This window comes from Ornithorhynchus anatinus, chromosome 5 (genome assembly GCF_004115215.2).
Source record: "Ornithorhynchus anatinus isolate Pmale09 chromosome 5, mOrnAna1.pri.v4, whole genome shotgun sequence".
Taxonomy (NCBI): Eukaryota; Metazoa; Chordata; class Mammalia; order Monotremata; family Ornithorhynchidae; genus Ornithorhynchus; species Ornithorhynchus anatinus.
Genome location: NC_041732.1, coordinates 50,088,322 through 50,114,054, shown reverse-complemented (window position 1 = coordinate 50,114,054; position 25,733 = coordinate 50,088,322). Strand labels below are relative to the sequence as shown.

The following is a 25,733-nucleotide window of genomic DNA, read 5'->3' as shown; positions in this document are numbered from 1 at the left end:
AGACAAGGGACAGCTATGCTCTTTTCAGTGTTTAAACAGAGAATTCCCATGTAGCATTATGAGGTCTTGCTTCATCATACACAAGAGTGAGAACCCCACTTGGCATGTTGCCCCTTTGTCAGTCAGCCAGTCAATCATATTTACTGAGCACTTACTGTGTGCAGAGCACTGTACTAAGCACTTGGGAGCATGCAGTATAACAGTGTAACAAACACATTCCCAGCCTACAGTGAGCTACAGTCTAGAGGGGAATACAGTTATTAATAGAAATAGATGAATAAATTACAGATATGTAAGTGCTGTGGGGCTGGAAGGGAGGGAATAAATAAAGGGCGCAAGTCAGGATGATGCAGAAGGGAGTTGAAAAAGTAAAGAGGGCTTAGTTCAGGGAAGGCCTCTTGAAGGAGACTGCCTTCAGCAGAGCTTTGAAGTGGGGGAAAGAGACTCTTTGTCGTGTATGAGGAGTGAGGGTGTTCCAGGCCAGAGGCAGGACTTGGGTGAGAGGTCGGCGGCAAGATAGACAAGATCTAGGTTTGATGAGAAGGTTACCGTTAGAAGAGCAAAGTCTCCTTGCTGACATAGGAAGGAGGTTAGACCCTCCCCGGTAACATTTCAATCTGGTTCTTGTGTCCTGGGGCTAAGGCTTTGGGGTTGGAGTCTGACTGGAGGATTGGAGTAACTTAGCTGTAGAGCAGTACAGTAATTTCTTTGGTTCCAGAGGTACGTGGAAAGACTGAAATCAGAAAACCAAATGGGTGGGTGAGTATAAATTTTGAAAAAATTAAAGAAAGTGAAAAAAATCATTAGGGCATGAAAGTGAACACTATAAAACTGTTTCACCAACTGGATTTAATAATATAATATCTTCAGTGTGGCCGAGTATAGCATGAGACACCCACCCACACTGTGTGAGTAGGGTCCAGGTTGGAGCCATGAAATGGGAGCTGTGAGGTATTGAATGCAACAACTCAAGAAAATGTCGTTTCCGGTATTTCAAACAGCACTCCTGGTCAGGTGGGGGAGGACCGACAATATCGGAAAGTGTGTAGGAATGATAGGTTTGAGCGGTAGGTGGAGGGTGAATTTCAAGCTTTTTCAGATGGAGGGGGCCCCCTATAACAGGGAACTGGCAGCTGGAGAGCCATTCTTTCCACACATTTTCTTTAAACTTTCTGAATGTTAAGCCTGCCCACATGGGGAGGAAAAAGAGGGAGGAAATAGAGACTGTGGGTAAAAGAATTTGAAAATCAACAATGAATGGGTTGGTTTAAATCAGACCTTAAATTTGCTGGCCCATTTCCATCCTGAGATTAGCTAAAAGTGTCTCACAAAAGATGAGAATTGTCAAGAAACCTTCATGATTAGGCTTTGTAGGCTTAAACTGGTATTCATTTACAGTAACCCAATTAACATCCTTAAAATGGGGCTACTTTGCATTTACCTAATCTCTATGCAAACAGTAAGATTGCTTATATCTGAAGTTCTCCTATTCAAGTAAACCCAATTTTCAGGTAGTTGCTTGGTTCCCTCTGTGGCCTAAATATTATACAAAAAAACCCAAAACGATTAATAATAGTTGTATTTGTTAAGTGCTTACTATGTGCCAGGCACTGTACTAAGCGGTGGGGTGGGTACAAGCAAATAGGGTTGGACCCAGTCCCTGTCCCATGTAGGCTGCCAGTCTCAATCCCCATTTTACAGATGAGGTAACTGAGGCAAAGAGAAGTGAAGTGACTTGCCCAAGATCACACAGCAGACATGGCATAGTCGAGATTAGAACTCATGACTCTCAGGCAAATGCTGTAACCACTACACCACAAAACAGTTGACAGAACTATAATTAATTCATTCAATCGTATATATTGAGTGCTTACTGTGTGCAGAACACTGTACTAAGTGCTTGGAGAGTACAATTCGGCAACAGATAGAGACAATCCCTATAATCTAAGGTGCTTTAACGTGAAAGCTTAACTTTTACCTACCTACCTATTTGGATTTACTAATAAATATCTTTAGATGCACAAACAAGAAATAATGCCGTGCTGAGTAACCAAGCAGTCCATAGTAAAGTAAGTTAGTTAACAACCAAAAACTCATTTAAAAAATAATATTTTCTATCCATTTCAGTGTTTAACAGATTATTCTTTCAGGTCAGCAGCAGATCCAGGGCTTTTCACTTCATTTGTTTTCCTTGGTCCGTCATCAGTTTTCTCATACACCCATTATTGTTTTCATCTTTAATCTAGGGAAATTTCAAATGGGATTCCAAATCCAGTCCCTTGGTTGATGAGCTTGAAAATAAACAGCTGGGGAAAGTATCTGTCAGTTATTTCAGTGTCTTCTCCCACCCCGATCTAGATTGTAAGCTCCTTGAGGGCAGGGATCATGCCTACTAACTCCGGTCCTCTCCTGGTCATTTAGTAGAGAAGAAGCAGAGAGAAGAAGTGGAGAAGCAGCGTGGCTCAGTGGAAAGAGCATGGGCTTTGGAGTCAGGGCTCATGAGTTCGAATCCCAGCTCTGCCACTTGTCGGCTGTGTGACTGTGGGCAAGTCACTTAACTTCTCTGTGCCTCAGTTCCCTCATCTGTAAAATGGGGATTAAGACTGTGAGCCCCACGTGGGACAACCTGATTCCCCTATGTCTACCCCAGCGCTTAGAACAGTGCTCGGCACATAGTAAGCGCTTAACAAATACCAACATTATTATTAGTACAGTGGTGTGCACACAGGCACTCAATAGATATGATTGGCTGCCTTGCTGATTAATTGAGGCTTCATTATTTAGCCACTGCTCAGTGTACTGCTGCTCCAGCCTTTTTGCTAGCAGTAATAGAAACAGTAATACTAATTATGGTATTTGTTAAGCACTTACTGTGTGCCAGGCACCATTCTGAGCGCTGGGTGGATATAAGCAAATCAGGTTGAACACGTCCCTGTCCCACGTGAGACTCCCAGTCTCTATGCCCATTTTACAGATGAGGTAACTGGGGCACTGAGAAGTCAAGTGATTTGCCCAAGATCACACAGCAGACAAATGGTGAAGCCAGGACTAGAACGCATGATCTTCTGACTTCCAGACCCATGCTCTATCCAGTACGCCATGCTCCCCGACCCATGTGGACAGGCAGAAGTGAGGACCCGGTCCCAGCTTCCTCTTGTTTACCCCCACATCTACTCTTCATGCCCTCAGCAAGAATTCTTGCCCTCTGCCGTGTGCCTGCTCACTGTTCCACTTAAAGGATTGTGTTTTGTTTTTCTTTTGTTTTTGACTTGTGGCCCTCAGCCATATTACATTTTTGGTTCTTGGCTCATTCATTCATGAATGAATCCTCTAGATTGTAAGCTAACTGTAGGCAAGAAATGTATGTTATATTGCTCTAGCTTATTCTCCCAAGCACTTAGTACTTCAGTCTGCACACAGTAAGCGCTCAATGAATATGACCAACTGACTGCCTCCCCTACTTGGTTGAAAACACCTTTGCTCTTAGTCACCAGGTTACCAGCCCCTCGGAAGAGGTAGAGCGAAGGAAACACCTCTCAGAGGAGGTTGAAATTTATTGTTCTGGTCATTTTGAAGACTAACATGATCCCTTAGGGTTCTTGGTGTTTGGCCATCAGCCTGTAGGGATTGTCTTACATTTACAGGTAATTGACTTCACGTCCTTCAACAGAGTTGCCGTAGCGTAATCATTGGACTGCTTGTTCTTTAGCTTCCCTTTGTGTCTAAGGAGGCCATGAAGGTGTATTATTTCTTTTAGGCTTTGAATCTGGGATTTTTAGATGCCACTTTAGAGTCTCCTCTACTGAGTGAGGTTTGGCAATGCAATGGCTGTGTTTTCGGTTTTGTAATCATTGTAATCATTTGTTAATTTCATCTTTTCATTTATAGATTCTTCAGAAACCAACCCCAGAGCTGAAGCATCAGTTATCTGCTCTCTCTAAGCGAGTGGCAGGGGCTGTTACAGAGCTTATTCAATCAGCAGAAGCTATGAAAGGTGGGTTCGAAACTGGTTTTTCATCGTGGATTATGATTGGACCAAATTAAACGCTTTTGCATACCATGAGCACTTTCACTTGCTGATTTGGGTTAAAAAAGGAGTTTGGCAGATTCCAAGAACATCACCTCCATTTCAGTGACAAGAAAAATATCCTTAAGATTTGTTTAAGAAAGGGGGAAAGGAAAGAAATAACTAGATTTAATGAATCTTTGATGAACTTTTCAGGAGGAAACACTTCACCTTCCCTTGTACATGTGTACTTTCTGGAGTAGTAGAGCCTTAGAAACCTGCCCCAAAATTTGGTTTGACTGTTATTTTGATCATATCCTCATTTTTGTTGAAAGATCTCAGTTTAAAAAAGCCCAGAGTTACAAAACAATGTTCAACCATCAAACCAACTATTTCCTAGGGGACGATATATCATTTCTAACCTGTCTTCATAGGATATTCAAATAAATGCCCATTTTATACACCATTAGTCTGGTTAGAAAGCAAAGAATTCCTTCCATCGAACTTTATCGATTTCATTTTGGTTAAGTGACGTGGAGGACAAAAACTTTCCAAACAGTGTCATCTTGGTTAATACCAGATGCTTGAAAACAGATCATAAAGTCTCAATTTGAACAATGGCATGTATCATGGGGATGAAGCAGCAAGGCCTAGTGGATAGAACACAGGCCTGGAAGTCAGAAGGACCTGGGTTCTGATCCTGGCCTGCTTTGTGACCTTGGGCAAATCACTTAACTTCTCTGTGCCTCAGTTACCCCATCTGTAAAATGGGGATTAAGAAAGACTCTAAACCCCATGTGGGACAGGGACTGTGTCCAACCTGATTAGCTTGTATCTTCCCCAGAACTTAGTACAGTGCCTGGCCCAGAGTTAGTGCTTAACAAATACCATGATAAAAAATAAATAAATGGGACGACTGTCCAGAATGACTATGTGTGGATTAATTTCAGGCACAGAGTGGGTGGATCCAGAAGACCCAACCGTCATTGCGGAAACCGAGTTACTAGGGGCTGCGGCATCCATTGAGGCTGCTGCTAAGAAGTTAGAGCAGCTGAAACCAAGAGCTAAACCAAAAGTGAGTATGCATTTATCAGTGATTCTTAGAATGTGATCGGGAGTGAGACTTTCTCCTGGCACCTGATTGTTCTTTGAGGTTGCAAACTTAAATACGAAGGATCACAGAGCCTGGCTCATTATGGTATGTGATTTTAAACTAGGATGTGGAAAAGGACAACCCTCCCACCCACCTGCCCCCAACCAAAAAAAAAAAAATCCAAACAAACATATCAAGTAATATATTCCAGAAGAAGTGATGAGTGCTCTCCTTGTACTGGGTTGGTGTTGATGCAGTTCTTCTAATGAAAAGTTCTTGCTGCTGGAGGCAAGGTCAGCCCCCAGATTATTGGTTCTGTGGTCACTGAGACCTTTCCCAGGAAAGTAAAGAATTCTGGAAAGAAAGAAATAGAGCAATAGGAACAAGGCAAGCAATATTGGCTCTCAGAAGCTTTGTGGATCATAAATCAGTGCCTGCTAGTCTCCTCTTTCCCCTCACAGAGTATCAGCTACTGTGCTTGAGGTTCTTCGTATTTTTTTCTTTTGAAGGCTTTTGCTCTTTAATAGAAATATATAATTTAAAGGCTTGATGAGGCTGTCTCGCAAACTGGGGATAGGGCTAAAAAGAGACAGCCCCTAAAAGTAGGGAGATCGAATTAGGGAGAGCAGGACATAGGGCCTGAGTTTTGGTGTTGTAAAGAAGCACGGGTTAGGGGTGCAACCCTTCCGATTGTCTCCATTCCCCTCAGCACTCGAGAGCCAGGTGAGGTGAACTGAAATTACCATGCCAAAGGAGCAACTTGACCAATGGGGAAGTCATTTAATGAGTACATTAAGGCTAGTGAAAATCCTGTGAGCCTTCTGCTTTCTTGGTGTCCTCTTTGAAATAGATGCCAAAGACCCCCCAACAGGTTAGTCTTTTTTTAAAGCCAAATGTTTTGTCTTAGTAACTGATTCAAATCAGATCTCTCCTAGCGAACTATCAACTGTGAAGTAGCATCCTTGGGACAGGTGAGATAATTTTTGGTAAAATCAAAGAGCAGAGTCTCAGTAGAGGAAGGGATCTTCTTTGTTCCCCTTTCTCATTTTTATTTAATAACCAGCTCATTCATCTAGGAAGAAAGATGACCTCCAGAGGCAACCCATTAGACAAGGGAGACAGGCGTGATTTGGGGATGAGGGGCCCTATTATTGCTTCCCTATTTCCGTGGCTGCTACACAATAGGAGTTGCCTAGTAACTCCTTCCTGAAGAGTACCCCTGCTAACATCTAACCACTTCAACCGACCCTTTAATTCTATTGGGGGAGAAATGTGCACCTGGTGTTAATTTATCATTTCAATTTTAGTGTGTTTCAAAATCCACCTGCTCTGTTCTCTTTCCCTTTGTTCTTCTGCAAAGTTGTTCAGTATTTTGATGCTTCCGATTTGAAATCCAAGCTTCCATGCACCCAGTTGGTGTTCCCTTAATGTGTCATTTCATTTGATTGGTTGAACGTAAGACATTTGGACTTGAATGTCATGGCATTTGAGACCCAACTCCGGTCGATTTCAGTTTGAGTGGCAGCTACCTCTGTCAATTTAACCTAAGCCCGGGATGTGGACTCACTTTGAAAGGAGACTCCATCTGTGGGCATTTTCAGTCCTACTTGCCCCTGTAAGCATGCCACCAAGACCACTTGAGACCATGGTGATGGGAGACATGGACTTCTGTCTCCATCAGTTAACTTTCCCAGAGCCATAGAGAGATGCTGCCATTTCATTTTCAGTCTGAAGCTAATATTTCCTGACTTTAAGTTACCAAGCTAATTGGGGTTCCTGCTTCTCTTCACCTCTGCTTCTTGGTGTCTTTTGGATCAGAAGTCCCTATTACAAAGAATGTTTCAGCCATGAGGTTGACCCTCTTAATCAGGAAGAGGAAATTTTTATTCCCTCCCCCCACCCAAAATAGAGGAGGACAACACCTTCCTTCTCCATCCACCGCATGTACCGAGCTATTGGTGGAATTGTTTTTCAGCATTCTCATTCTAAACCATAATACCCACATGTCTGCCTTGGGAAGCAGTCATTATACCTTTTTGAAAGAAGTTTCAGATAAAACAGACTCTCACCTTTCCCAAGTGAGAGACCTTTAAATACTCGGCCAGTGGATACCATAACCAAAGACCCTTTGGGGGCTTTGTAGGGTGGGAAAGAGAGGCCCATTTTGATTTCTCTGTTCTCTGAATTCTTCCCTCTTTTGATTTGAGTCCATGGGTTTTCAGGAAGAGTTTAATTAGCAGATGCTATAATGCTGTTTCCCTTTGAATATCCACACACTTGTTAGGAAGCGTTGATGGATTTTCAGGGCTCATGGAAGAACATGTGTGATATGTTTGAATGGCTAAGCCCTGAAGAGGTCCTAACGGGTGATATTTCTTCATACACACGCAGCCCACCATTTCCCCTGTAGGAGCTGCCTTTAGGAGTGGGGGAGGAGGTTGGCTTTGGTTAAATGCTCATTTCCTGCTCTGTCCTCCTATTTGCTTGTTTTCAATGTGGAGTGGTTCATGGTTCATGAAGATGTTACCTGGGATCTGAGCCCAGCTCCCGTTTGTAAAATCCTCTTTGCAGTTGAGTATTCAGAAGAAGAAAAAGACAAAGAGAATCTGTGCTTTGTTGAATTAACCTTTTTGTTGGAATTGCAACTGCCAGATGTAACAGCAGAGAGCTTTGGTGCGTGTACCCTATTCCTGCTAATAGTTCTGTTTCCACACCCACAGATAGGCTTATGCCTCCAAAGACAGGTAAAGGAGTTATACATCTCTAGCAGCTGATGACCTTTCCCTGCTGTTGTAGCCTTCAATATTGTGTCCATTTGCAAGCTCAATCAAACCTGGATGCCTTTTCTGCAGGCCTCTGTGTGATATGTTTGATATATTAGGTTGTTATTTAATCCAACTATATATCAAACATATTCCTACAGTGTCTTGCCCTGTCTCCGGGGGTTCATAAAGTAGCATATAAGGCAACAGGGAAGAGAACTTGAAATTCCTAAGCAGGTTTAGAAGACTTCAAGCAGACTCTCAATTGAAGCTTTTCTTTTATAGCTATAATAAATGATTCCACTTCTTAGAGTTGTGCTTGGAAATTGTATCTGTACGGTGAGGTGGTTGTAGAGGACACAAATGATATGATACTCAGAGCTCTGTAGTTCTGGGTGGTTGATGGGCTGTTGGACAGCTTTGGCCAGTAACTAATCCTCCGGGCTGTGTCTCCGAAACAGATGATAAGGACCATTTCACCTGTATCTCGCTTAGGATGCAGGGTAAACGTGGGGGGGTTTTAACCTTTTCCAAAAAAAAAAAAAGAATTTCAGTCTTTGTTCCTTTGGCCTCTGGACCTCAACCCCTAGTTTCTGGAAGAAAGGATTTATAGTAGCCAGCCAAAAAATATAGGGACGTCATCAACCAAGCCAAGTGTGTAAATTTCCTTTTAATGGCAAGCAGTGGCTTGTTTGTATGTGATTTGTACAAAATTGGCAGGAAGGTCTACTGATACAATGACCGTGATAGAGCTTCATTGGATTCTTGATTAGGACTGATTTTTGCCATATGATAAATCACGTAAAGCTTGCAGTGGGTAGACCTTTTCAGGACTGGGTCTAGAAATTTTACTTATTAAGGCCCATTCATTCACACTAATTCATTGCCCTTGTCATTTAGCAGATATTTATCAGGTCTTGAATAAAACTAAACCATCTAATACCGCAGCCTAGTTTGATGTAACAGAAGGTTTTGGTTATGGATTGTTTTGCCTGTGCACATCAGTCTCACCAGGATGGTGTCTGCTCTGACTCTTTCAAATATTGTGATGTTCAAGGAGTTCTGAGTTCTAGCCAGTTCTGTGGTCTCCCTGAAATGAAATGGAATCTGGTTTGGTAAGGCAGGAATAGCTGTAAAAGGCAAAAGATGGAAGAATCTGAATATTAACAACATAAATCAATCAGCAACAGGGTAGAAACGACAGAAAGATAGCCGGAACTGCCATCTCCTTGCATAATGTGACATATGGGATTGTTAGGCGATCATATAATAATGTTGGTATTTGTACATCATATATACATCCACATCTCCAGTCGTGTGTTTTAAAGTAAGAACAATAATAATGTTGGTATTTGTTAAGCATCTACTGTGTGCCAAGCACTGTCTTAAGCTCTGGAGAAGATAAACTTAGTGAAATCAGACACAGTCCCTGTCCCACATAGGGCTCACAGTCTAAGGGGAGAGGGAGAAGTGTTGTGTCCCCATTTTACACATGAAGATACTGAGGCAAAGAGAAGTTAAGTGACTTGCCCAGGGTCATACAGCAAGAGACAGAGCTGAGACTAAAACCCCTGTCTCCTGACTCCTAGATTCATGCTCTTTCCATAAGACCTGCTGCCTTCTAAACACGTATTCAATGGTATTCATTGAACACTTACTATATACAGAATTCTGTACTAAGCACTTGGGAAAGTATGATGTAATAAAGTTGGTAGACATGATCTGTGCCCACAAGGAACTTATAGTCTACAGGGGGAGACAGACATGAAATTACAGAGAAGGAAAATAGTAGGGTATAAATGAGCTTAGAGGGATGTACATTCAGGCAGAAAGAGTTTGGCCGTATCTGTGTTATATGTTTTCATTAGCCAATATAAAAATTGGAGAGCCTCTAATAAGGCAGCTTGCAATGCTTTTGTTTTAAAATGATTTCTTAGTTGCACCATTGCCATTCTTAAGCCCAGTGAAGTTGTTTCAGCACTGAACTTTGGTTGAAGGGACATTATGGATGAATAAATCTGCTTTGTCCAAAAGCTCCTGTTATTAAAGTGTTGTACCTTTTATCACGTCCACATACCCTGAACTATAAGGAACTACTGCCTTTAAATATGGTGAAAATACAAGCCAAATTGAATGCATTTGTAGAGGAACTTTTTTTTTAATCTGTTAGGTTTTAGTTTGTAATTTCACTTGAAGTTTTTCAGCATAGCAGATTGGGTTAGAACAGAAAATTACAGTCAGAGAACCTGGGAGTAAACTTTCATCCCTTGATAGTTTCTAGGATTTAAAAGGCAGATTAAAATTAGTCCTGTGATAGCCCAAGGTAAGGTAACCCTTCGTATAGAGAAGGAAAGGCCTAGACTATTCTAGAGCCAGGAAACAGCTCATTTCTTGGGTCCCCTCCCAGAGAAGAAATTGTTTTGCCTAAGATGTCAATCACACGCCCAGTGATATAAACTGGAACATAGTGAAAAGTATTGGTGATCTGTTTATGATCAGAGTGTACCCGAGGAACCCACATCCATGGAACCTATTATCTTGGAGAGTTGGCTCTCTCAGGGGTCAGTGCGAATGTGGCATTCTCCCAAACCTCAGCAACGAGCCCTTCTGGCTGTGTGACCTTGGGCATGTCACTTGCTTCTCAATGCCTCATCTGTAGAATGGGGATTAGGACTGTAGCCCCATGTGGGACAGGGACTATCTTTAACCTGATTAGCTTGTATCTGCCTGGGTTTAGTACAGTGCCTGACTCATAGTAAGTGCTTAAATACCATAAAAAAGACCCTGGGTACTTCCTGTGCTTTCTGGTGGTAGCAAACTACCAGAGCCATTTTGGGGTGCAATAGCATGGATCCCCGAGAAAGTTCTTACCATTATCAGCCAAGGTTGTAAATAGCCTCAGCCCCTCTGACCTTGCTAATCCCACCTAGAAATATTTCTTGCTGATGCAAAATGGCTCTCCCTTTGTTGCCATCAAGAAGTTCTCATCAAAAAGTCAAAAGTGCTGTTTGGGGTCAGAATAGGGGGCCCCAGTATTCTGTTTCCAACAAAGGCAACTGTGGGTACATGTGTGTTTCCTCCTATAGATGTTCAGGATTAAGCGTGGCTCAGTGGAAAGAGCCCGGGCTTGGGAGTCAGAGGTCATGGGATCTAATTCCGTCTCTACTACTTGTCAGCTGTGTGACTTTGGGCAAGTCACTTAACTTCTCTTGGCCTCAGCTCCCTCATCTGTCAAATGGGGATGGAGACTGTGAGCCCCACGTGTCCAACCCGATCTGCTTGTATCCACCCCAGCGCTTAGTACAGTGCCTGGCACATAGTTAAGCGCTTAACAAATACAATAATGATTATTTCCCCGATCAGACTGTAAGCTCGTCAGTGGGCAGGGATTGTCTCTATCTGTTGCCGAATTGTACATTCCAAACGCTTAGTACAGTGCTCTGCACATAGTAAGCACTCAGTAAATACTATTAAATGAATGAATGAATGATTTTTTTAATCAATTAGTGGTATCTGAGTAGTTACTTTGTATAAAGTTCTGTACTAAGTACTTTCGTTCATTCAGTCAGTCATATTTATTGAGCCCTTACTGTGTGCAGAGCACTGTAGTAAGTGCTTGGGAGAGTACAGCATAACAATAAACCAACACATTCCCTGCCCACAATGAGCTTTCAGCCTAGAGACGAGCTTACAGTCTGAAGTACTTGAGAGAGTACAATACGACTGAGTTTGTAGAAACATTCCCTGTCCACAAGGGACTTATGATCTAGAGGGGGAGACAGACATAATATAGATAAATTCTAGATACATGAGTAAGTGCTGGGGGTGCTGATGGTGGGGTGAATATCAAGAGCTTAAAAAGTACAGATCCACATTTGTGATTTTTTCCTTTCTGATTCTACTCCCTCAATCTAAGCCTTATTAAGGTTATTTCTTTCCAGTCTATAATGTGAGAGAATCCCTTAGGACTTCCAATTAACTGATGCAGTGTCATCAATTTAAGAACTGAATAAAGTGATTGAGAACACATCAAAGATGACTATTCTGTGACAGTTATCCCTGAATTTGTAACAATCAGCTATGCTCCGAAGGTGATCACTCAGGCTGTCACCCCTTTACAGTTTGCACGGAAGAGAGTTTACTTGCTTTCCAATGGGAAGAATGTTCTGATGCTTGTAGACGCAATCAAATAGGCTGATTGTTTTATAGTTGGAAAGGGAGCCCCTGCCTCTTTCGTCCACCATGCCAGCCTTCTCTGAATGAGCATTCTTTGGGGCTGTTGGGACCTTGGTTAAAGCATAATTCTAAACCATGACTTAGTGAAATGGAATACAGAGCTTTGTGTCTGGCTGGAGGTCAGAGTAAAAGATGGGTGCTTAGCAGCAAGAGCGAATATTAACTGAACCTCAATAAACTGCCTGTTGAGCTGGGCAGCAGCCAAATGATCTTCTTGGCTAATGATGTGAAAAATAATCTTTGCTCTCCGGGTGAGGGTGGAAGGGCGTCTTCTTTCCCGGTCTTGCAGGGCGGGGTTAGGATTAAGTGGGGGTGGAAGGTGCCACCTATGATGCCAGGGTGTAAAGGGGCAAGGTGGAGGGCAGAGAGCAGCAGATCTTGGGCAGCCCAGAGCAACACTGACCCTACGCAGTGGGCAGTGACTCAGTGTTGGGAGGAAGTGATTTGATTCTATCTACCAGTCATATTTACTGAGCGCTTCCGCTGAGCAATCCGCTTTATTGGAAGAGTACAGTGTAACAGAGTTTGTAGACATGTTCCCTGCCCACAAGGAGCTTACGGTCTAGGGAGTTGGATGAGATTTGAATGGGTGAAAGGACAGGCTTGGGAGGTGGCAGAGCCCTTGGGTGGAAGGGTGGACTGCTCCCTAGGGGAAAGACCAAGAGATAGACAGGTAACCCTGGCGTGGGCTTCAAAGGAAAGGGGTAACAGTGCTTATTTATCTCTGTAGACGCTGACCTCCGCAAGCTGCTTTGAAGTAGATGTGAATGAGAAGCAGCCCTTGTAGGTGGACTTGAAAATGACATTGTCGGGCCCTTTGAGTCACTTAAAGGCATCCAGTTTTTTTGGAGTGTCTAGTTTTAAGAGATTTTCATCTGAATGGGTCGGGAGTCTTTTATCTTGCTTGTACTCTCTCATCAAATATTTAGTCTAGAGGTCTGGACCCAGTAAGCCCTCAATAAATACTATTGATTGATTAAATGTAAGTAGTGGAGATTAAAATATTCACACACAAAACATCCCTGGGTACAAAAAAGTAGCCAAATCACAGACCCCTATATAAAAAATAATTTAATCGAGAAATCAACCGAATGATTTTCAGCCCTATTGAATTAATAAGTTTTAAACGATGCAGGACTGATCCCGTGTCATCTCAGATTTTGGTGATGTATTGAAACGGGCCTGGTATATCATTAAACAGGGATTGTTTTTAAATGGAACAACCTACACTTGGGGTTTGGGTTTAAGTTGAGGGAACGTATTGTTGTTGGTCTGCTTCATCGTGTTGAGTAATCAGTCAACAGTATTTCTTGAGCCCTTTCCATGTACAGGGCACTGTGCTGAGTGCTTGGAAGAGCACCAGAAGCAGACACTGTCTAAAAGACCTAGCTGAAAAACAAACGTTTCAGTGCTGGGCCGGCTGCATAACTGGAATCACTCCCAGTCGCTTGGCTTGTAATACAAACCCTGCAGCGTTCGCCTGTTCGCCTGGTGTTTCAACTCAGCATTGGCACCGAGCTGCGCTCATTCACTTTGGTGCTACGTGGGTTTGGACATCAAATTTTTTGCATACGCTTCATTATATGCTGCCCACCTGCCCACCTTCTCAACTGGTGCCCCTGCTGCCCCACTGGGAACACGGTGGCAGGGAAGAGAGAGTTGGAGTGATGCCATGTAAAACCACCAGCACTATGATCAGTTCTCCTCTGATCAGGTCCTCAGGCCTGGGGTTTTCATGCTTGGACCGGGGTCCAGGCATGGTATCCAACTGAAGACTCTAGCAGCAGCAGTGGTTCATATGCTGGGCAAGTGAGCACTTACTGTGTGCAGAGTCCTAGGCAAATAAATTCCAAGAACTAATGAGTCTATGACGTGGGGAAGCAGCATGGTGTGGACATGGGCATAGGCTTGGGAGACAGAAGATCATGGGTTCTAATTCCACCTCTGCCACTTGTCTGTTGTGTGGTCTTGGGCAAATCACTTCACTTCTCTGGGCCTCAGTTACCTCATCTATAAAATGGGGATTGAGACTGGGAGCCCCATGTGAGACAGGGACTGCGTCCAACCCAATTTGCTTGTATCCACCCCAGCACTTAGTACAGTGCCTGGCACATAGTAAGTGCTTTACAAATACTACAATCATTATTATTATTATGACCCGAGGCCTTTTTCTCTTCTTCTATCCTATTCAAACCTGGTGAAAGCCACAGCCAAACTGGATGTGGGAAGCTGAAGTTCTAGGAATAAAAGGTCTGTTCCTATCCTTCTCCCAGAGCACTGAATCGTATCTGCCGACATGACTTATTCTATTATCAAAGTCATAAATCTTTGTCATCCTTTATCCAGGCAAGCCGGGAAATGGGCAGACTGACTTGATATTTCTCATTTTTTGAAACCGACATTTGGCATTCAGTGTTCAGCTCTCCATCTTAATTTCCCTCTTATCTCCTACCAGAAGGTTCCAGCCAGCATTATCTTGAGAAGGCAGAGGCTTATGGTGAGGAATTATTTTCAGGACACCATACTTCTCCATCAGAGTCATAACATCTGTAAATACTGAACTCTGACCTCTATAGTTGTGGTTCCCATTTCACTCTTACACTGGAAATTCTTTGTCATGTAGCAGATATGAAAATCTGCGTTCCCTGCTGGGTTGTTGAATGTTTTCTTAAAGTGGGAATTTATTACTTCTCATCAAAGTAGCTTTCAGCAAGATAGAAGAATAAGAATAATAATCCCAGTTCTGTCACTTTTCTGCTGTGTGACCTTGGACAAGTCACATAACTTATCTGTGCCTCAGTTACCTCATCTGTATAATGGGGATTAAGACTGTGCGCCCTGTGTGGGACAGGGAGTGTGTCCAACCTGATTAGCTTGTATTTACCCAAGTGCTTAGTACAGTGCCTGGCACATAGTAAGTGCTTAATAAATCCATTAAACGAAAGCAGGTCCCTTCACAGTTTCTGTGTGTCTCCCCCACCACCCATTTCTGAGGCCCAGCCCTGTCTATACTGAATTTAATTGCATAATTGCCCCCACGTTTTGCCTAATTTTTGCAACCACAAAAGAGAGGAGTGGTTATTGCAAGGGGAATTAATAGAGGATCAGGAGAAAAAGGCACTGGAAAGGCAGGTAGAAGGAAGAATAAGAGGGCACTTGCGTGTAATAGAACTCTCCCAAGGACTGCATTCAGTGAGGCATTCTAGGCCTTAAGTTCATGTGGGCAGGGAATGTGTCTACCTACTCTGTTGTATCAATCAATCGTATTTATTGAGCACTTACTGTGTTCAGAGCTTTGTACTAAGCCCTTGGGAGAGTAGAGTGTAACAGAGTTGGTAGACACGTTCGCTGCCCACCAAGAGGTTACAGTCTAGAGGGGGAGGCAGATATTCATTTATATTCAATATAAATGAATGAATTACGGATATGTACGTAAGTGCATGGCTGAGGGAGAGGTGAATAAAGGGTGCAAATCCAAGTGCAAAGATGACGCAGAAGGAAGTGGGTGAAGAGGATTTGAGGGCTTAGTCAGGGAAGGCCTCTTGGAAGAGATATGCCTTCAGGAAGACTTTGAAGGTGGGGATAATTGTCGTCCATCTGATATCAAGAGGGAGAACATTCCAGGCCAGAGGTAGGATGTGGGCAAGAGGTTGGCGGCGAGTTAGACAAGAATGAAGCACAGTAAGTAGGTTGGCATTAGACAGGCGAAGTGTGTGGGCTGGGTTGTGGTAGGAAATCAGTGAGGTAAGATAGGAGGGGCCAAGGTGATTGAGTGCCTAAAAGTCTATCATAAGGAGTTTCTGTTTAATGCGGAGATGGATGGGCAAACGTGGACAAAATGTTTTTGTGGGAAAATGATCTGGGTAGCAGCGTGAAGCATGGGCTGGAGTGGGGAGAGACAGGAGGCAAGGAGGCTGATATACTAATCAAAGTGAAATAAGATAAATGCTTGGATTAAAGTGGTATCAGTTTGGAGAAGAAAGGGCAGATTTTAGCAATGTGAAGGTTGACTTGACAGTATTGAGTGACAGATTGAATATGTGGGTTGAATGAGAGAGTCGAGTCAAGGATAATGTCCCAGGTGCTTAGTACAGTGCTCTGCACAGAGTAAATGCTCAATAGATATCACTGATGGTGATGAGTTAACCCTCTCCTCCCTATTCCTCTTCCAACCCTGAAGTTTGCACTCTCAGTGAAGAAACTTCCTCCCTAGGGAAGCCAACCCTTATTTTCTTCTTACCCAGAGGCTCAGTTGAATCTGTGCAGTTAGTACATTTTAACCCCTTTCCTCTTCCTACCCTAGTGTACACCGCTTTGACTGCTTACAAAAATGATCTTTTGTTTCCTCCTCAAAAGTAAGGGGAGGGAGAAGATTACCCAGTGGAGACAATTATGCGAAAAAATGTGATAGGTTCTGAACCCTTCCTGTTTTGAGGATAGTGTCAGAGTCTGTGGGTTTATGATCCTTTCTGAGGTACAATGAGGAATAGAATGAGATTTTCCTGAAACTGAATCCAGGACTTGATACTTATTCACTAATTTCAGGAATAACGTTCATCAACCATTGCTGTTTACTGAGTGTCTTCTATATGCAGGGCAGTGTACTCGAGGCTTGAGGGAGATCAATAAAAGCAAAGACATGGTACCTGTCCTCAAGAAGCTTGCACTTTCAAATGGTTTCAGTCAATTACAGAAGTTTATTCAGTCCTTGATATGCCTAGTACCTGCTCTGTGGTGAGCCCAGGTGGAATAGCTGGGAGAATCACTAAGGATATATAGCAGCTTACAAACCAGTCATTTGTGATTACTGAGCGCTTACTGTGTGCAGGGCACTGTATTAAGTGCCTGGGAGAGTACAGTATAACAATATAACAGACACATTCCCTGCCCACAATGAGCTTACAGTCTAGAGGGGGAGTCAGGGGTGAATATAAAATAAAATTACAGATATGTACATAAGTGCTGTGGGGCTTGGAGGGGGGTTGAATCAAGGCAGTAAGTCAGGGCAATTCAGAAGGGAGTGGAAGAAAAGGAAAAGAGGGCTGTCGGAGAAGCCCTCTTAGAAGAGATGGGCCTTCAATAAGGCTTTGAAAGCAGGGAGAGTAATTGTCTCTTGGATGTGAAGAGGGATGGAGAGACCAGAGACAGGACTTGGTGGAGATGTTGCCGGTGAGATAGATGAGATCTGTGAACAGTGAGAAGGTTAGCATTAGAGGAGCAAAGTGTGCAGGCTGGGTTGTAGTAGGAGAGTAGTGAAATAAGGTAGGTGCAGGCAAGTTGGTGGAGTGCCAGTGAGGGGATAGGAAAATCCCAAGGCAAAAATATGCATAGAAACTCAACACATGAGGTGCAGAAGCATCTAAGCATAAGGATGATAGGAAAGCACAAAAGTCAAACAAACTATTTATAGTATCTGTAAGGAGCTGAGCAGTGGTTAGAGAGCCTGGAGCTGGGTGTCTTTAATCTCAGAAGCCTTTGCCCGTTTTTCAAAGCCTAGGCTTTTTCCAAGAAAAGAAACCAGAAGTGCAGTCCAGTGGATTTTCTTCTTCCCCTTGCTCTCATTTCTCTTTCTCCATCCCACAATTTAAGTCATAGAAAATTGTTTCCTCTGTTTTAGAAATGTAAGTGATTCAAGCAATCTGCTAGATCTCCAATTATTTAGAAATGGAATTTCCTGCCCAAGTGCTCAGTGAATAATGGTCAGTTTAGTATCTACCTGCCTTGAGACCACACTTTATTAATGCCTTCTCCTAACCTGTCCTTGTGCTCTGGGGTTTTTGTTTATTGGTAAATAGCACCAACTTGAAAGTCCTTTTAGCATTTATTCATGGGCACTAGATTATTTCTCACTACTAAATCCATTACTAACAGACATCACAACTTAGTCCCTTTAGGCTAAGAACCAAACCATCAATCAGAGGTATTTATTGAGCTCTTTACCGTGTGCAGAGCACTGTACTAAGCACTTGGGGAGTACAATACAACGGAATTGGTAGGCACATACCCGGCTCACAAGGAGACTACAGTCTAGAGGGGGAGACAGACATTGAAATAAATTATGGCTATGTACATAAGTGCTGTGAGACTGAGGGTGGGGTGAATAAAGGGTGCAAATGCCAGTGCAAAGCTGATGCAGAAGGGGAGGGAGGAGGAGAAATGAGGGTTTACTTGGGAAGGCCTCTTGAAGGAGATGTTATTTTAATAGGGCTTTGAAAGTGAAAAGAGTGGTTGTCTGCCATATATGAAGGGGGAGGGAGTTCCAGGCTAGAGGAGGATGTGGGCGAAGGGTCGGCAGTGAGATAAAATAAAAATGCCTTATGTTGAATCCAGTCTGTGAAACTTTTCTCTCTTGGAAAACCTTCTGGGAGAATAGTATACAGCAGATCCTTTTGCTTCACCAAAACCTGAATCCACCATGGCTTCAGTTTTCACTGGTCCCAAACAGTTCAGATCTCAATGTGATCCTCTTGGAGAGATGAAAAAGAACAAGTATTGGAGAGAAGAGATACTTATAAATAATTCCCATATTGGATCCCATTCCTAAAGAGGAAAACTTGTTAACAGTACATAAAGAATTTCCTAGATCTATGGGATCCCTTTTAGCAACCACAGAGCTCAATAAAAACCCAGCATTTCATGTACCATCTTTGCTAGTTTGGTATCCAGTTACTAAGAACACAGGATTGTAGGAGGGCTCTTCTAATGTGATTTTCTTTTCCATAGCTAATGCTTTGGCTTGAGTTTTTTCTACACCTAGCTTTAAAGCCCTATTCATTATTAATAATAATCATACATAAACATGGTATTTTTTAAGCACTTACTATGTGCCGGCCACTGTATTATGCACTGGAGTGGATACAAGGAAGTTGGGTTGGACAAAGTCCGTGTCCTGAATAGGTTTCACAGTCTTAATCCCCGTTTTACAGACCCAGAGAAGTGACGTGACTTACCCAAGGCCACAAGCAGACAACTGGCAGAACCAGGATTAGAACCCATGACTTTCTGACTCCCAGACCCATGCTCTATCCACTACACCATGCTGCTTCTCTACCCACAGCTATAAGATCTGGTAGACAATCAGCACTCGTTGAACCATTTATGTCTGAAAGAGTCCAACCATATTTTAATAAAAATAATAATTGTGGCATTTATTAAGCATTTACCCCATGCACTATTCTAAGCACTGGGATAGATACAAGATAATTAGGTCATACATTGTCCCTGTCCCACATGGAGCTCACAGTCCAAGTAAGAGCGAGAACAGAAAAGTGAAGTAACTTGCTCAAATCACCCAGAAAGCAAGTGACAGACATGGGATTGGAACCCAGGTCCTTTGACTCCTAGGCCTGTGCTCTTTCCACTAGGCCATGCTGACTAGCTCCTCCCCAACATCTTGCTTTGTCCTTTTTGAGATAGGGTGGAGACATGCCCAGAGGATTAGAGAAGAGGTTTAAATGGCCAGAAATGGCACTTTCTGTTCTGCAGCTGTCATCAGAAACATAAAGCAGAGCAACTTTGAATTTAGAATACGAGTTCCATTTTGAAAATCTGCATGTATAGTGTTAATTGTATTCCTTCCTTCAGGTGGCTGTGTAGTTTTCTCTGGCACCCAATCCAGAAATTCAACTGTTACTAACTTTTTTCCCCCCTTGAGATATAATTGTCTTTCAAGATGGAACTGACTGCTGTTTCAGGGCAGTTAATCAGTATATGTTGTGCATTTGACTCCCGTTATACAAAGCCTTTAAATTAGGTTGTAGTTAGAATCTGCTAACATAGTCCTAAACCTTGTTCATTTGGAAGTTCCTGTTGGAGCCGGAGAGAGAGAGACTTTAAATGTATATTTTCAGATTTATGCAGGGGTTTGGTCACCTTTTACCATGTTGGAATCGGGGGGGCGGGGAGAAAAAGAAGCCGTAACTTGAGTTCAGAACAAAGTCCAGTCAGCCTAACAAGATGTTCGGGGGGAGATTATGAACAGCGAGGTAGGGGAACAGAGGGAGGGGGAGAATGTCTGGAAATCCAGAAATCACTCGCCGTGAGATTGAATTGTGTGTGACAGTATTCTCTTTTAATTATAGCAAGCAGACGAGACTTTGGATTTTGAAGAACAGATCCTCGAAGCAGCTAAATCCATTGCAGCTGCCACGAGTGCCCTCGTCAAGTCAGCATCTGCGGCCCAAAGGGAGCTGGTGGCCCAGGGGAAGGTGGGTAAGCAAGGTTGGCCAGAGTAGTGGAAAGTTTTGAAACTGAAAAGCATGTCTAACGAGCCTTCAAGGGACGGAGAAGAGGTCTGAAGCGGGCCTGCTCTGATTTAGGGGATGCCTATTGAGCTGTTACTTATTGGATTGGCCAAAAACCGTGTTTGTTTAAACCTGACAAACATAATTAAGCATTTGGCTCCAGATGGTTCTTGTTAAGTGAAGCATTCCTCTCCCTGCAAGGACTGGGCTCCCCAAAAGACATGTTGAATCCCATTATACGTTTGGCTATTTAAAGTCCCAAACAATCATTTTATTTGTGGGTGGCTGAGTATGTATCACTGTGGGGGTTTTGAACATGCCATTGTTCGGTGTCTGGCGCGGGCTTCATTCTTTGAATTTTTTGAGTTGAACAGCACCCAAACAGTCTTCTCCAGTGCCCATTTGTTTCAGGACCATTCTTGTTCAATATCGGTTTTTGTAGACATTTATCCTGGAGACTCACTCTGTAAGGACCCCTGCTTGTTTTATGCTGCTTGCCACAAAGCAACTGCTCTTATTCTGCCAGAGGATTCCTGGTGCCTTCTGCTCTCTGTTGTTTTTAGAAGAATAAGTTTAGAGCTCCAAAAGCCATAACTCCCATTTATAAAAATCCATATTCAGAACTGTAAGTCTGTGTTCCAGAAAGTCAGGAAGTGGAGGGCTGGAGTCCAGGATGGGCAAAATCTGGCCCTCAGGAAGACCCACCAAACTATGTGGTCCAGGCCGCAGGCCCAGTATACTATACTAAGACTCAGAACTAGCCTCCTCTCTTCCCGGTGGCTCCTGCCTCGTTCTTTTCCAGCCACGGATGGGGTCAGTCACTTCTGCCACCCTACTACTACGCATCCGACATTCAGCGACTGGACCTACAGCAGGCCCAGGCCCAGCAAACAGCTGTTGGTGTCAGAAGGGGCCGATGAACCCTGCTCCCAACCCCACCCTCGTCCCATCACTCATCCCCATAGGCCAGTCCACAGGCACTTAGTGCAGTAAGTGCCTTGGGTGTCAAAGTACTTGCCCACTTTTGGTTTAAACTGGACTACTGGTAGATTGGCAGGCAAGGAAATCAATTATAATACCAAATAAAAAACCTATTCTGGAATTGGAATTTGCTGTCATTTACCATCCTCAGTTTTCGGGTACCCTCATCCTCATGCACCTTACTTGGAGTTATTTTCATTTAAACATTCACTATGACACTCTGCTTAGTCCTGCTGGCAACCTCTCCCAAGCACCTGCTTTAAGTCATGGCTGAGCAGCAGTGACTTGGTTTCCCAGGTGGATAATCAGTGCCTTCCTTCCAATAGCTCCATCCTTAGGTGACTGATTTCTGACAAGCACAACTTCAGTCTACTTTAAGAGGAAGAAAACATTTAATCAAGAAATATCATCCCCATCCTCAGCTTGTCCCACCTGGTTTAACACAGCCCATCTGAGCCAAGCCCGCTTGTCTCATCGATTATCACCCTGAACTCTGAGACTCAGTGTGTGTCGGTTGAATCTGAGGCAGGAGCCCCTCCTCTTCAAGAACCTCACTTCTGTAAGCTTCACTGCAAAACCAAGACCTGGCAGAGGCTTCTTTCTCTTATTCCTTGGGAAAGAGCTTGTCAGAAGAATGGAATTTTTCCAAGCCATTCCTGAGCACTCTCCCCAATCTTCTCTTTCACGATGCCATCAGTGGCAGCTCCAATGAGGTCACTATGGGCTCTCTCCTCTCTCTGCTCTCCCAGTGAAGGTAGGATGGGATGAGCTGGTATACTCTCTCCTGAAGACAAACTTCCTCCACTAGCTTCTGGCCTCTGTGAGAGAGACCTTTTCAGTCTAGGATGGTGGGAATAGAAAGGCTGCTTCCAGGGAAGTTTTCTCTTTGGATTCAGAGAATGGCCCTGAGCTCACGGCTAGCGGGCAGGCCAGGGTATTTGGGAGCCTTCCTCTGATTTCCTTTCCCTACTGTTTTTCTAGGTCGGCGCAATACCTGCCAACGCAGTGGATGATGGACAGTGGTCTCAGGGACTTATTTCCGCTGTGAGTCATCTCCTTTTCCCCTCTGCCTTTCTGTTTCTGGTTCTCATTCTCTGGGTCGGGCTGGAACCTCCAGTCACTTTTCTGTTTGTGGTTTGTAGGCCCGAATGGTGGCAGCTGCAACCAGCAGTCTGTGTGAGGCGGCCAACGCATCCGTCCAGGGTCACGCCAGCGAGGAAAAGCTCATCTCCTCCGCAAAGCAAGTTGCAGCTTCTACAGCCCAGCTGCTGGTGGCCTGCAAAGTGAAGGCTGACCAAGACTCAGAGGCCATGAGGCGGTTGCAGGTAATGGTGTTGGATAGGCCAACACCCTCCCCTGAGCGAAAAAGTAGCTAAGGAAAATCACTAACATGATGTCCAGGCCAACTAGGGGAAGAAGCATGGGAGCGGAAGCCAAAAGGCCCTGCTTCTCATATCAGACTACTTTTTTGACCTTAGACAAATCACTTGCCTTCTCTATGCATCAGTCTCCTCATCTGCAAAATGGGAATAAAGTACCCAGTCTCCCTGTTTCGTAGATTGTGGGCCCAGGAGGGACAGGGACTGAATCTGATTTTCATGTTATCTACCTTTTCTCTTAGCCCAGTGCTTTTTATTAAGCAAGTGCTTAATAAAAGACCGTAACAACCTACCTGGGCCTTTAAAGTTCCCCCAAAGGAACAGGGATCTCTGGACTGTAAGCTCGTTTGGGCAGAGAACTTGCCTACCAACTCTGTTATATTTACTACAGTGCTCTGCACACAGTAAGCACTCAAATAGGATTGATTGATTGATTGATTGACCTAGACTTTAAACTTAAAAAGTTTGAGCACATAAAAGTCTAAGGAGGTCAGGAGTGATAGGACTAAAACACCCAGTCCTTGAAGAAGAGATAGGAGCACAAAGCCTGGCGTAGAATTCTTCAAAAAAATATTTCAAGGTCCTGTGTGCTTCTTATTGGAATGAGGTTTTTTTTTTTCTATAGCGTGGATGAAAAATGAGCTCTCAGGGTAATTCACTCACAGACTGTTTCTTAAGGAGGAGGCCTTGGTCTACTTTTCCCTATCCCACATAGCCCTGTCATTGATAATTGGATTCATATTTCATTTCCTGTAGGCTGCGGGGAATGCTGTCAAAAGAGCATCAGACAACCTTGTCCGTGCAGCTCAGAAAGCAGCATTTGGCAAAGCCGACGATGACGATGTAGTGGTGAAAACAAAGTTTGTGGGAGGCATCGCACAGGTTCGTTCCAACATCCCTTGAATGATATCCGGGGAAACTCTGTCCTTTCCTTTCACCCCATATGTGCTGTGTGCTGTGCATCCTCTGAGTAAAATGGCCCATGTGGATGTCTGTTCCCCCACCCCCGCTCACTTCTACCTTTTTATTCCCTCGGTTATTCAGGTTTCTGGATGTCAGTTTCTGGGACTCAATCTCCTGATCCTATAAAGTGAGCCAGCCTTTGCCCGTAGAGGGGAGCTGTCAGGAGATACAGTATGAGCAGGGAAAGAGCCTCCTGTTTCTTATTATCTGGGCCAGGAGACTAGCATAACTGGGTGTAATTCATCAAAATAAATCCTTAGACAAGCTGATGGCTTTATCAGCTGTTGAAGTTCAGAGATGAGGTGGCTAGGATGAAATGAGACCAAAGCCTGTTCTGGCCAAGCATTTTCTCTCTCTTTCTCCCATCATTCCCAGGAGTACCTGGAGTTTAGGTAGCTTGATAGAGGCCTAGGAATCTCCCTGGTGAGCTACAATTTTTTGGCAACGGGAAGGGTATCTACCAATTTTTTGAGCACTTCCAGTGTAAACAGCGCCATAGTGGGAGAAAGGACAGAAACAGAAACAGCTGTGATCTCTACCCTTGAGGTGCTCACAATCCAAAGGGGAAGATACTAAATATGTCAAGAATGTAAGAATAGACACAAATAAAGCACCAGTGAACTTTTGTAAAAAAGAGAAATAAATAGTGCTGAAGCGACTAAAAGAATGATACAACTGGGAAGGTGGCCTCAATCCTGGGAGGCCTGGTGGAGGTGGTGATTTTGAAAGGGTCTTTGAAGGGGCGAGGTTTGGAGAAGCTGAGCAGGGAGGGTGCTCAGACAGGAGCAAGTGGTAGTTAAGAAGTTGTGACTTTAAAAGGGGAGTTCCAGTGCATACAGCTTGCCCTTCCAAGAGGAGAAAGCGCAGCGGAAGCCTTAAATTATACCTGATGTGGCTGAGTAACTGGTGCTCGACGTCATTTTCTTTTGTCACTCTTCCTTCCAGATTATTGCTGCCCAGGAGGAAATGCTGAAGAAGGAGCGAGAACTGGAAGAAGCGAGGAAAAAACTGGCTCAAATCCGCCAGCAGCAGTACAAATTTCTCCCCACAGAACTGAGGGAGGACGAGGGCTGAGCCCCAGGGCTGTGGTGACGAGCTAAGGGGGATGCTCTGGGAAGGACTGACCTGTTAGGCCAAGCGTTCACCAGACAACTGCCCGTCATAGCTTTGGATGAGCCCAGGGCACTGTGTGTTCGTTCTTTCTCATCTGTTCAGCTAAGCCGCATGATTGTGTCGTCCCCATGGTACAGTATTTCGTTCACCATTCCTCCTCTCCTCCTCTCCTTTGGCCCCCTTCCCTGACTCGCTGTATCTCAGGAGAGAAGGACTCTCATTTTACAGACTGTTACAGAAGAGGAAAAAAAAATCAGTATTATGTCGCTCCCTAACACTTGATTTTGCTTACCCCCTCCCCTCCATTGTCCTGTTACCAGGAGTTTGGGGAATAGGAAAAGAGTTTGGGGAAGGCATTCTTATCACAGGTATCTACCACTATGGAGCAGATGGGAGTAGAGGCGGCACAGTTTAAAAAAATAAATCCACAAAGACAAATCAGTGTGGACCCCTAGAGGGGTGCTGGTGTCTGTTCCCCATTTGTGTTTGAGAGCTGACTTGTGCCTGGTTTGGTAAGAATCGTCTTCGCCTCGGTTTGTACTAGGACCGGCCCCGATTTGTCTGTGAACAAGATGAACCGGTCCAGGAAGTATAGTGGCTTCTTTTCAGAACTCTAGCAGGTGAAGAGACAGAAGCCCTGTGAATGTGTTGGTAAATGGAAGGTGTAACAAAGCATGCTACTGGGATCCATCCTGATTTCATATCACCCTCAAACTCCCGTTCTTCAGTCATTCGAACAGCCCCCTCTTCTTTAGTCCATGCAAAGAGATTTCTGCTGGTTAATAACAGTGTCACGTAATCAGTTACTCTGGGCCAAGCACTTGGGGTGACACTAGGGTAGATACTAATCAAATTAGGCACAGTTCCTGTCCCACACTGAACTTACAACATGAAAGAAGAAGAACAGGTATCCATCTGTATTTTTTAAGTGAGGAAACTGTGGCACAGAGAGGTTGA

The 25,733-nt window shown here is 43.9% G+C and overlaps 1 protein-coding gene and 1 non-coding gene across 4 annotated transcripts in view; both read left to right on the top strand.

Annotated features, from left to right (window-relative positions):
• The window catches only part of TLN2 (talin 2), a 488,673-nt gene extending 463,456 nt beyond the window's left edge, over window positions 1-25,217 (top strand). For all 3 annotated transcript variants that reach the window (XM_029064739.2, XM_029064741.2, XM_029064740.2), the window contains 7 exons: window positions 3,889-3,994; window positions 4,957-5,081; window positions 20,179-20,304; window positions 22,303-22,365; window positions 22,464-22,646; window positions 23,457-23,582; window positions 24,609-25,217. In XM_029064739.2, the coding sequence (XP_028920572.1) occupies window positions 3,889-3,994; window positions 4,957-5,081; window positions 20,179-20,304; window positions 22,303-22,365; window positions 22,464-22,646; window positions 23,457-23,582; window positions 24,609-24,737 (858 nt within the window). In that variant the 3' untranslated portion in view covers window positions 24,738-25,217. The remainder of the gene's footprint in view (window positions 1-3,888; window positions 3,995-4,956; window positions 5,082-20,178; window positions 20,305-22,302; window positions 22,366-22,463; window positions 22,647-23,456; window positions 23,583-24,608) is intronic.
• MIR190A (microRNA mir-190a) lies at window positions 7,950-8,027 on the top strand. Its single transcript, NR_034649.1, has one exon. It is a non-coding gene; the product is annotated as a microRNA mir-190a (primary transcript).
• Window positions 25,218-25,733: the final 516 nt, after the last annotated feature.